The sequence below is a fragment of the Schistocerca serialis genome, chromosome 5 (genome assembly GCF_023864345.2).
Source record: "Schistocerca serialis cubense isolate TAMUIC-IGC-003099 chromosome 5, iqSchSeri2.2, whole genome shotgun sequence".
NCBI classification, from domain to species: domain Eukaryota; kingdom Metazoa; phylum Arthropoda; class Insecta; order Orthoptera; family Acrididae; genus Schistocerca; species Schistocerca serialis.
The window spans coordinates 29483328-29495999 of NC_064642.1; the positions used below are offsets into that span (position 1 = coordinate 29483328).

A 12672-nucleotide genomic window follows, 5' to 3' on the forward strand; every position below is an offset into this window, starting at 1 on the left:
ACTAGCCGGTTTCCGTTTAGAAAGAAAACAGTTTATTAAACCTTTAAAACTGTGAAAGCAAAAAGAACAGATAGAGTCCCTCGCAATTAACAAAGTGCTAAGTGTAAAACAGTATGTTACTGTTCAGTACTAAATTTCTTGCGGCTAACTGCCGAAACGCTTTACATCTCGCCTGAGCTCGCGGTTAGAGCCCAGAGCTAACTATTTAAACTTTAATGACTCTGGAAATGTTACAAGTCCACGAAACTGTCATTCGAAAATTTCTATCACTTAAACCGTGCGACCGACGCGCCACTCATGGGAACATACATCCTTCCTCGTTGTACTGTACACACACGATCTCTCGTTGTCAATTTCTCAACTTTACGTTTAATTTATTGCTACCATACATTCTTCATATCACCTAGAACCAGAGTTTCACTACTGTTCCCATCGCATAGCTGCGGTCTTTACGCTTCTTTTTTTCTTATATTTTAATTAGAGAGATAATTATTTTACTCCTATTTGCTATTTATTACTGTTACACATGATGAAATTCAAATGACTATACATACATACTGTAGTTTACACTTTCCTATTCCAACTGCATTTACTGATCTGTAATTCATTTTACACTTAAATACATGTTTTAGTTCTCGAAGAGAACTTTTTGATATATAATGCAAAATGTAGGCCTATTACATTTATTAATATCGTAGAACTGTATTTTGATAAAGCTGTCTGTGGACTCCTGGATCTTTAACATCATTGAAGGTGTTAAGAACTTATTAATTTCGAAAGTTAATTGGTATTTCCAAGTCTTACATCTTTAATATGTTAAGTACTATTTTGTCTATCGAGAGGACGACTAGAAGAACATTCTCGTCTCGTTACCCTCTTGGATTAGGTGTTCTTGCCTAATCTGTAAATACACTGAAGTTCTCCAACACGGCATGGCGTGGAGTCTACTGTCTGAAGTAGTGCTGGAAGAAACTGACACAATGAGTCTTGCACAGCTGTCCATAAATCCGTAAGAGTACACGAGGCTCAAGATGTCTTCTGAACAGCACACTGCAAAGCATCCCAAATTCGCTCAATAATGTTCATGTCTGGGGAGTTTGGTGCCCAGCGGAAGCGTTTAATCTCCGAAGAGTGTTCCTGGAGCCAATCTGTAGCAATTCTGGACGTTTGGGGTGTCGCATTGTCCTGCTGGAATTGCCCAAGTACGTCGGAATACACGATGGACATGGATGCATGCAGGTGATAAGATGGGATTCTTATGTACCTACGTGGCAGAGGTCGTATCCAGACGTATCAGGGGCATCATATGAATCCAATTGCACACGTCCCACACCATTACAGAGCTACCACCAGCTTGAACAGTCCCCTGCTGACATGGAGGGTCCATGGATTCATGAGATTGTCTCCATACCCGTCCACGTCCATCCGCTCAATGAAATTTGAAACGAGACTTGTCTGACCAGGCAACATGTTTCCAGTCATCAACAGTCCAATGTCTGTGTTGACAGCCACAGACGATGTGTACAGCTTTCTGTCCTGCACTCATCAACGGTACGCAAGTGGGCCTTCAGCTCAGAAAGACCATATCGATGATGTTTCGTTGAATGGTTCACATGCTGACACTTGTTGATGGCCCGGCCCAGCATTGAAATCTCCAGCAATTTGTGGAATGGTTGCACTTCTGTCACGTTGAACGATTCTCTTCAGTCGTCATTGGTCCCGTTCTTGCAGGATCTTTTTCCAGCCACAGCGATGTCGGAGATTTGATGTTTTAGCGGATTCCTGATATTCACAATACACTCGTGAAATGGTCGTGCGGAAAAATCCCCACTTCGCTGCTACTTTGGAGATGCTGTGTCCCATCCCTCATGTGGCGACTATAAGACCATGTTCAGTCTCACTTACGTCTTGATAACCTGGCATTGCAGCAGCAGTAACTGACCTAACAACTGCACCATACACTTGTTGTCTTATATAGGCGTTCCCGACCGCAGCGCAGTATTCTGCCTCTTTACATATCTCTGTATTTCAATAAGCGTGCCTATACCGGTTTCTTTGGTGCTTCAGTGTATAACGGTTTGGGTGTTAAGTCGCTTCGGACTGTGACACGAATTATCTACCTGGTCAAGCGTCCGTGTTTTCCCCACTGGCAGTAACACTACAGGCTAACGACTGCCGGAAGAAAAACATAACACCAAAATAGAGTTGTGTGTCATAAACGAAAGTTTGTAGGCAGGTATCCACATCTTAAAAGGTGATGATTAATCAAATATCGCACGAGTCGCATAAGAGTGGCGGTAGTAACGCCACTGTGAGGCTGTGAATCAGGTTTGCTTTAAATACACGTCGTAAGGGTCGTGAGCGTTAGTTACCTTTAAGACTGGACGTGGTGAGCTTATGTTAGGTAAGAATACCTTGAAGGGAACAAAGACGCTATTGTCACCATTTCACTGAGTTTGAACAAGGTAGTGTAAAAGAGCGACAGGAAGCTGGATGTTCCTTCTCTGATACTGCAAAAAGACTTGGCAGGAATGTAGCAACTCCACATGATTGCTGGTAGTGGTGGTCACAAGATTGTACACTCGCGAGAATACTGGGCTCTGGATGCACTATTCTGCATCTGCAGGAGCAATCTGAGCTCCACAATAACGCAACTAACTGTTACAAATCGGTTACTTTAAGCACAGCTCTGAGCTGGATGGCCTGTAGCGTGTATTCCGCTGATCCCAAACCACCGCCACTTGCGACTTCGGAGATGTCAAGCGAGAGCTCCTTGGAGAGCTGGCTGGAGGTCTATTGCGTTTTCTGATGAAAACTGATTCTGCCTCAATGCCAGCAGTGGCCGTGTATTGGTTGGAACAAGACCAGTTGAGGGCCTGCAACCAAACTGTCTGCATACTAAACAGACTGGACCTACTTCTGGACTTATAGTCCCAGACATGATTTCGTACAACAGCGGGAGAACTCTCGTGGCTATCGCATGCACCCTGACCTCTACAGAATGTCGACATGTTGCCTTGGCCTGCACATCTGTCTTCAATCCAACACATATGGGGCAACATCAGGTGACAACTTCAGCATCATCCACAACCAGTGATAAATGTTCCTGTATTGACTCACAAAGTGCAACAGGCATGGAACTTCGTCCCACAAACTGATATCCGGCATCTGTACAAGACTGTATTCACGACTGGATGCTCGCATTCGACATTCTGGCGTCTACACCGTTTATTAACAGTTACGTTAACCTGTGATCTTACAATGTTACCCAGACAAATGTATTCCAGAAATTTCATTACTCATTAATCATTTTTTCGCCTAGTAAATTTTTTTCCTTTGGCATATATATACATGAATATACAAAAGGACGGTAAATAGTTTGGACAAGAAGAGAATAGAAGCTTTTGAAATGTGGTGCTACAGAAGAATGCTGAAGATTAGATGGGTAGATCACATAACTAATGAGGAAGTATTGAATAGGATTGGGGAGAAGAGAAGTTTGTGGCACAACTTGACCAGAAGAAGGGATCGGTTGGTAGGACATGTTCTGAGGCATCAAGGGATCACCAATTTAGTATTTGAGGGCAGCGTGGAGGGTAAAAATCATAGGGGGAGACCAAGAGATGAATACACTAAGCAGATTCAGAAGGTTGTAGATTGCAGTAGGTACTGGGAGATGAAGAAGCTTGCACAGGATAGAGTAGCATGGAGAGCTGCATCAAACCAGTCTCAGGACTGAAGACCACAACAACAACAACATACAAGGGTGAATCAGAAATCCACTGACAAACTTACAGAGTTGACAGTATGGATGTCCAGCTGTTCACCTTTGTTACTGTGGAACACATCTTAAAGTACTGATCTTGAATTCCATGTTTATTGGACATTATTTTCTCTTCCGAAAATACGGGCCGGCCGGCCGTTAAGGCCGAGCGGTTCTAGGCACTTCAGTCTGGAACCGCGCGACCGCTACTGTCGCAGGTTCGAATCCTGCCTCGGGCATGGATGTGTGTGATGTCCTTAGGTTAGTTAGGTTTAAGTAGTTCTAAGTTCTAGGAGACTGATGACTTCAAATGTTAAGTCCCATAGTTCTCACAGCCATTTGAACCAAATACGAGTCGCAAAGATCTTGCAACAGAGATATGTTGGAGATGAGCAAATGCTGACAGTTCTGAAGGTGTACATTTTGGAGCCCATGATTACTAGATACTTTTGTTCTTGTTTTGGTCCATCCGGCATCTGAAACTTTGATGGTGGGGTACTGGCTAGCTCTATAGAGTTCGTGTTGCAACTGGGTGGGTAGCAAGTTGTGACAGCTTGCAGAACTCTGCAGGCACTTTTTGTGCACTAAAAGAACACGTCAACAGGCTCTGCAACCTGACGCGCTTCCTGGTGACGGAGTGCGGGGTGTCGCCGGAGAAGGTGACGGACGAGCCGCGGCAGCGCCGGCCGCTGCACGAGGCTGCGGAGGCCCGCGACGCGCGGATGCTGCGCGTGCTGCTGGAGGTGGGCGCCGACGTGGACCCGCGAGACACCGGGGGCCGCACGCCGCTGCAGCTGCTGTGCGCGCAGGCGCACCCGGCGAGCGAAGACGAGCGCGCCGCCGTGGGGGCGGCCGAGGTGCTGCTGGCGGGCGGGGCGGGGGTGGCGGCCGCCCTCAGCCGCGCCGGCGCCGCCCCGCTGCACGACGCCGCCGCCAAGGGCTGCGCGCCGCTGCTGCGCTGCCTCCTCACCAGGGGTGAGCCGCCCGCTCGCGAACCGAAGTGTTTGGTCGTCTGCATCACTCGACTGGGTCAAACCTACACCTGCCAAAAAGTCCGTGGATAGTGCCTGGCGAAGGGCGTGTAGTAGCAGTAATATCAATTTCCATTCCTATTCCACCCACGTTCTGAGCGAGGGAAAATGAATATCTATACTACCTAACGGGGTCAGATGTCAACGTAACCCTGTATACGCACACACCGTCAGTGTGTAAATGATAAGAGTTGCAGTTGCCTGCGACAGGTACAGTAGCCACCAGAGTGCTGGAGACTAAAAGCAGCAGCACCGGGAAATACTTGTCACACATGTTGGGTACCATTAACACCACATCACAAATTACTGCATTTGGAGTGGTGTCTAGATCAGAGAGCACGGGTCGCAGATGAATATCGACACACTGTGTTGAGTGACGAATCGTAGTTCCTAGGTTTCCTGGACGAAAATTGATGGTGAGTATAAGGATTATATATTGATAAGTGCAGGTTGTAGACTTACGGCTGACAACAAATGGAAATTTGGGTCTGGCCACGTTTTATGCTCAGATAGCCTAATTGCAAAGCAACCACTTGTGATAAGCGGGACATCTGAGTTCCACGAGTCATGCTCAGATAGCCTAATGGTAAAGCAACCACTCGTGATAAGTGTGATATCTGGGTTCCACGAGTCATTCTCAGATAGCCTAATGGTAAAGCAACCACTCGTGATAAGCAGGATATCTGGGTTCCACGAGTCATGCTCAGATAGCCTAATGGTAAAGCGACCACTCGTGATAAGCAGGATATCTGGGTTCCACGAGTCATGCTCAGATAGCCTAATGGTAAAGCGACCACTCGTGATAGGTGGGACATCTGAGTTCCACGAGTCATTCTCAGATAGCCTAATGGTAAAGCGACCACTCGTGATAAGTGGGATATCTGGGTTAGAGTCCCAGTCCGGCACATGTTCATTGTTATCATTCCATGATACAGCTGATGGTTATTCATACCAGCTCTCAGATGCAAAATCTGTCCCAGTGCTAGTACCCAGGATATCAAGGGTCAGTCATGGCAGTTGTAGGCTAGAGTGCCTCTGGAGAGGATATAACGGACTTTATGATACTGCTCCCAACTGAATCAGTACATGCATACAAGCCAGAGGGGATCATTCTGATGAGTGGACTCATACTGCCACATCCTTTGCAAAAATGACTCGATTTTGTAAACACTAAAACAGAGGACGAGGAGGAGATTAGTGTTTAATGTCCTGTCAACATCGAGGTCATTAGAGACAGAGCACAAGCTCGGATTAGCGAACTATAGTGAAGGAAATCGGCTGTGCCCTTTCAAAGGAAACATCCTGGCATTTGCCTGAAGTGATCTAGGGAAATCATGGAAAACCTAAATCGGGATGGCTGGATGCAGGATTGAACCATCATCCTCCCAAACATGAGTCCAGTGTGCTGACCACACCAAAACAAAATCACATCCCATCTCAAACCATAAAGTTTCCTTTCATCTCACATTCCCCTTCTGGATGCTTCCCTTTCTTTGTCAGTCAGTGGATATACCTCTGTATGCATCCCAATTTCCCATATTTGTACTCATGATACCTATGCGAAATTTATGCTGGTGGCAATACATTGGTCACTCAGTCATCTTCAAACACAGTTGTTACAATTTCACTCTGCAGGATGCCACGAGAACTAGGTCACATTTCTTCCAAGCATTTCCATTTATGTACCTCATGTGTGTGTGTTAAACTTTCGTATGGGCTAAACTGACCTGTTAATCTTTCCAAATATCCAAATCCTTTGAATTTATACTATGTCTTTACCACACCTACTGATTATTGAGCGCACTGGCTTCTAGTATGTGATTTCCTTTACAGATACATTGCACTTATACAGAAATCAGGCAACAGGACTAACACTGTCTGATTTGCTGAAGGAAGGATCGAATGAAATATGGATGATTACAGCTTAGTATCTTGTTGGGGTTGTAGTGTGTCCAAGGGAAAACTGGAGGTGCTTCCTGACCAAGGCTCAGAGGCATAGGTCAGGAACGCCAGTCTCAGTTGCACAGTGGCGACAGGCAAGCATCCTTCCCAGTTATCATCTACAAAGAAAAGACCTCTGCTGTTTTTGCCTGTGAGATCAGCCATAATTCACAATAGATGTATTTGAAATTGTGAGTCATTGATAATTTGATCTGTCTTCAGAATTAATGAACAATGTTGAAAGAATACAGCATACTTTCGCTGAAGGCGTGTTCGTCATTCAGTTGCTGGAAATAGTGAGACACTCTCTTACATCATCCTGCCTTGAGACAAAGTGAAGAAGAACAGTAAAAGGTAACATAGACCACATCAAACAGACAAACCCGCCATGCAGTGGTGTTACAGTCAAGTCGTCATACACACATATGAAAAGGAAACGCTGCACAATAGTTTCCCGATCGTGTAGGGTCCAACTAACATGCTCATGAGCCCAGGAGAGGCACTGCAGGTGATGTCGCGCTGTTAGCAAAGGCACTTGCGTCAGTCATCTGCTGCCATAGCTCATTAAGCCAGATTTCGCCACACTAGCCCAACACATATGATCATCATACATCTCACATTGATTTCTGTTGTTATTTCGTACAGTGTTGCTTCTCTGTTAGGAGTGACAACTCTACACAAACGCTGCTGCTCTCGGTCATTAAGTGAAGGCCATTGGCCACTGCGCTGTCTGTAGTGAGAGGCTGTGCCTTAAATTTGGTATCTCAGCACACACTTGGTATTTTGGATTTCTTTTAGTTCCCCTATGCAGTCAGAATCACGTCAGAAACCTTTTCACATGAATCACCGAGTACAAATGACAACTCTGCCAATGCACTCTCCTTTTATACCTGGTGTACACAATACTACCTCCTCCTGTATATGTACATATTGCCTAGCCCATGAATTTTGTCACTTCAGTGCAGATCTTGCTGCAGATGTGGCAGATATAGAAATACTTTTTTTTCTTACCAGGGCATGGAGTGACGCCGGAGACAATGGTGTTCCCAAACAAGAAGGGCCAGACGGCGCTGCACGTGGCAGCGGCCAGCAACCGCACGGAGGCGCTGCAGGCGCTGCTGGAGCTGGGGGCGGACCCTGAGGCCGCAGCCCACCCACCGGACAAGACGGGAGCCACGCCGCTGCACATCGCTGCCAGTAAGGGCTGCCTGGCCTCACTACATAACTAACTGCACCAAAACGAATGCTGCCTTACTTACACTGTGTCTGCTTCTCGATACCATTACACAAAACGAAATTCGTGTTTTGTACAGATCCTTCCTTCGGCATACCATAAGTCCAGAAATAGCCCAGACAGTCGTGAAATTTTAGTGCTGTCTGCGGTAATGTCTGAGGTTTCAAAAATGTCCAGGGTTTTAGGATGTAATGAATGGCGAGCATTTCCTCAGTTTTAGACCTATACTATGTGATCAAAAGTATCCGGACACCTGTCTGAAAAAGACTTACAAGTTCGTGGCGCCCTCCATCGGTAATGCTGGATGACATCGGTAATGCCTTGATGACAGCTTCCACTCTTGCAGGCATACGTTCAATCTGGTGCTGGAAAGCTTCTTGAGGAATGGCAGCCAATTCTTCACAGAGTGGTACACTGAGGAGAGGTATCGATGTTGGTCAGTGCGGCCTGGCACAAAGTCGGCAATCCAAAACATCCCAAAGGTGTTCTATAGGATACAGGCAGCACCCCCTGTAAAAGGGGTGCTGATACAGGTCAGGACTCTGTGCAAGGATGTTATTGTCATGTAACCACTTCGCCACATGCTGTGAATTATCAACAGTTGCTCGATCATGTTGAAAGATGCAATCGTCATCCCTGAATGCTCTTCAACATTAGGAAACAAGAAGGAGCTTAAAACATCAGTGTAGGCCAGTGCTGTTATAGTGCCACGCAAAACAACAAGGGGTGCTAGCCCCCTCCATGAAAATCATGGCCACACAATAACACCACTGCTTCCGAATTTTACTGTTGGTACTACCCATGCTGGCAGATTACGTTCAGCAGGTATTCGCCATACCAACACCATGCCATCAGATCACCACATTGAGTTCTGTGATTCGTCACTCCACACAACGTTTTTCCACTGTTTAATCGTCCAATGTTCACACTCCTTACATCAAGCGAAGCGTCATTTGGCATTCACCGGCATGATGTGTGGTTTATGAGCAGCCGCTCCACCATGAAATCCAAGTTTTCTCACCTCCCACTTAAATTTCATAGTACTTGTAGTGGATCCTGATGATGTTTGGAATTCCTTTGTGATGGTTTGGATAGATGTCTGCCTATTACACATTACAACCCTCTACAACTGTTGACTATCTCAGTCAGTCAACAGATGAGGTCAGCCTGTACGCTTTTGTGATGTACGTGTCCCTTCACACCGCCACTTCACTATCACATAGGAAACAGTGGACCTAAGGATGTTTAGGAGTGTGGAAATCTCGCGTATAGACATATGACACAAGTGACGAAGTCCGTGAGTTCCGCAGAGCACCCCATTCTGCTCTCTCACGATGTCTAATGACTACTGAAGTCGCTGATATGGAGTACCTGACAGTAGATGGCAGCACAATGCACCTAATATGAAAACTGTATGTTTTTGGGGGTTTCCGGATACTTTTGATCACATAGTGTATATGTTTGGCATCACATCTTTTAAAACTCTCTAAAGCCACCCATCTCAGCTAATCTTGGAGCAAGGACTGAAAACAGGGTAGTGTGGCTACCCCTTCCGCCACTACTTTTCACTTCTTGTTAGTCATTTTGCAAAAAAAAAAAAAAAAAAAAAACATGGACAATGTGTTTATATTGTATATGAATGCATAGTTTCGTGATGATAAAATTTTCTCAGGCTTCCAGCCACGTCCAGTGGTTTAAAATCCGAAAGATTTCGGCCGAGCTTTCGGCCACTGTCAAGTGGATTTTAAATCACTGGACAAGGCCGAAAGCCCGAGAAAATTTTATCACTGTGTTTATGTTATGTTGTTTTCATGTTGGAAGTAAGTTTTCTACACATTTTTCATCGTTTCGTCTCTGTTCGTTTCTTGTCTCATCGTTTAGCAAAGGGTAAAAGAAAGTGTGTATTTAATGTTGAACAATGGCAGGATTACAAAATTTTGAAATTTTGTGATGATAGTAACAATGAACATGTTTATTACACACTCTCTACTGAAGAATTTCACAGGCCAACGAAAATTTTTTTTTGAAAAACTTTTTATATTTTGATAGCTGATCTTTATAGATTTTTATGAGCTGAATCCAAATCTAGCCTCAATTTTTTATATCACCCATAGTTTTAAAGCAATATGCTTTTTATTATATATTATAAAAATCTTATGCTATACAGTAAACAGGGAAATTAATGAAATGCTTTGTTACAAAATCGCTTTTTTACAATATAAGCATGGTTTGTATTTACAGTAAGCTACATAAGACAATGATATGTGTTAATACAGGTTTCACTTATCAGCTGGAATTGGTTTGTATTTTCTTTCTCTTTTTCCTTTGAAGCTTCTTATGTAGCTTTTTCTATGATGAGTCGCTTGCTGAACTTCTCAGTGAAGTGACCAACAGCATTCCCCCATAATGTTGGTGTTCCAGCGGCCTTGGTAGCGTTTTTGCATCACTTTAATGTCCTGGTGAAAATGCTCTCATTGCTCCTCACTTACATCTCCCATATTGTCCGGGAAGTAATCAAGGTGATTGCTCAAAAAGTGAACTTTCAGGTTCATTAAAAGTCCTAAAGTTTTAAACTTCTTTAACACTGTAGCTATAATAGAAACATATCATGGGTCTTTTTCATGTCCTAAGAACTTTGTGAGCCGGCCAAAGTGGCCGAGCAGTTTTAGGCGCTACAGTCTGGAACCGAGCAACCGCTATGGTCACAGGTTCAAATCCTGCCTCGGGCATGGATGTGTGTGATGTCCTTAGGTTCATTAGGTTTAAGTAGTTTTAAGTTCTAGGGGACCGATGACCTGAGAAGTTAAGTCCCATAGTGCTCAGAGCCATTTGAACCAAGAACTTTGTGATGACTTACTTGAACGATACCCATGCTTATTCTCATTTAAGGTCATTGTGTATTCAAAGTTAACATCAAAAATTAATTTTCTAATGTCAAGTCCGACAAAGACGACTTCTTTTAGTTTAGCTTCTGAAAGGTGTGGAAACTTTTGGCAGAAATACTTAAAACATGGTCCATCTTTAGGCAAAGCCCTTACAAACTGTTTCATTATGCCTAACTTTATATGTAGAGGTGGTAGGAGTACGTTTTTTGGATCTACAAGGTTTTTGCATAGAATGCTCTTCTCACCAGGTTTTAAAGACTCCCTCACAGGCCAGTTCGTTCTGCACCTGTGTTGATCCCTAGCCCTACTGTCCTGTTTACACAAGAAACATGGAAATTTGGTAAAATCACCTTGCTGCCGAAGGAGCATGCATGTTACTTTCAGAACGCCACATATCACCCAACCATGAGCAGAATAACCTATTTTATTTAGCACTATTTGTAGGGTTTCATAGCTTTCTTTCATATGTACAAAATGTCCAACAGGTATAGATGCATACATGTTACCATTGTGTAGCAAAACAGCCTTTAAACTAGTTTTGGATGACTCAATAAACATCTAGTCTTCCTTTTTGTATTCAATACCAAACTCATTCATCAGACTGGGAATGTCTGAGCAGTACACTAAATTACCTTCTTGTTGAAAAAACTTGGAAAATTGCTGCTCTCTCTTTCTATACATGTATATGCTGGTTCCAACTGCCAATTAGTTCTATTCTTTTAATCGAGAACCAAGCAATTCCGCTTTTTCTTTCGTTAAGCCTAGATCCCGAACCAAATTGTTAAGCTCAGTCTGAGTAAACAATCTGGTCTCTAGACTTTCTGTATTACAATGGGAATCATCATCATCTGTTTCATCTATATCACATTGTACATCAGAAAATACTTCTGTTGGAATAGAATTTGAATCATCTGGTGGTTCAGGAACCGGCAAATCTACACCATGCACTACTGATCACATGGCGGATGGAAGGTTAGGGTAGCTTATTAACTTCTTGTTTTTCGAATTATGACCAGTAATATCAACACTGCAAAAGTAGCAATCATCAGAATAATTTCTTGGCTCCCTCCATATCATAGGAACAGCAAATCTAAAGGCTTTTTTCTCCTTTTTGGACCATTTTCTTAGATCTTCAACACACACATAATATACCTTATACGGCACCCAAGATTTATCTTGATCACCAAGTTTAGATCAAAGGTATGATAGATAAACTTTTTTAACAAAGTCTGTAATGTTTCTTTGGTGTTTTTTAATCACAAATTCACCACAAATATAACAAAAACTGTCAGCAGAGTTTTTACAACCACGATTAGACATCGTACTGAGCACATGTGCAGGAAATGGGAAAGTGAGGTTAGGTTGACAGTAAACGAAACACTATCTGTTAACACAAAAATAGAATCGAACTTTTTAAGCCAGCAAATGTTTTTCAGCAGTGCTACCAACGTCATCTACGTTCATTACACCTCTTTTTTAAATTATTTTAACTATATAAAAGCTATTAATATCTTTAAAAACCGCTCAATTTCATAAATTTAACTGTAAAATGTAAAGAAATGGTGGGTTATAGTTTTGTAACTATCATATTTAGATTTACCACCCTAAAAACATAAGAATAAGGTATTTTCAGCAAAAAAGTTTTTCCATCGTTGGCCTGTGTTTTCTGTTGCACGTAAAGGAAAGGGTGATATTAAGAATGACATGAAAACAGCTACACTCAGGAGTGCTGTTAACGCTACAGCCTCACCAAATTTGGTAGATTTTGTAAGCTGAAAATGGCTATAACAGTTTTGATAAAAGTAATATGTTTGAGAG

At 43.3% G+C, this 12672-nt stretch overlaps 1 protein-coding gene across 1 annotated transcript in view; it reads left to right on the top strand.

The window, feature by feature from the left end:
• The window catches only part of LOC126481724 (uncharacterized), a 414263-nt gene that overhangs the window by 337526 nt on the left and 64065 nt on the right, over positions 1–12672 (top strand). Inside the window, exons 16-17 of the mRNA XM_050105677.1 lie at positions 4368–4738; positions 7750–7932. Of these exons, the coding sequence (XP_049961634.1) occupies positions 4368–4738; positions 7750–7932 (554 nt within the window). The remainder of the gene's footprint in view (positions 1–4367; positions 4739–7749; positions 7933–12672) is intronic.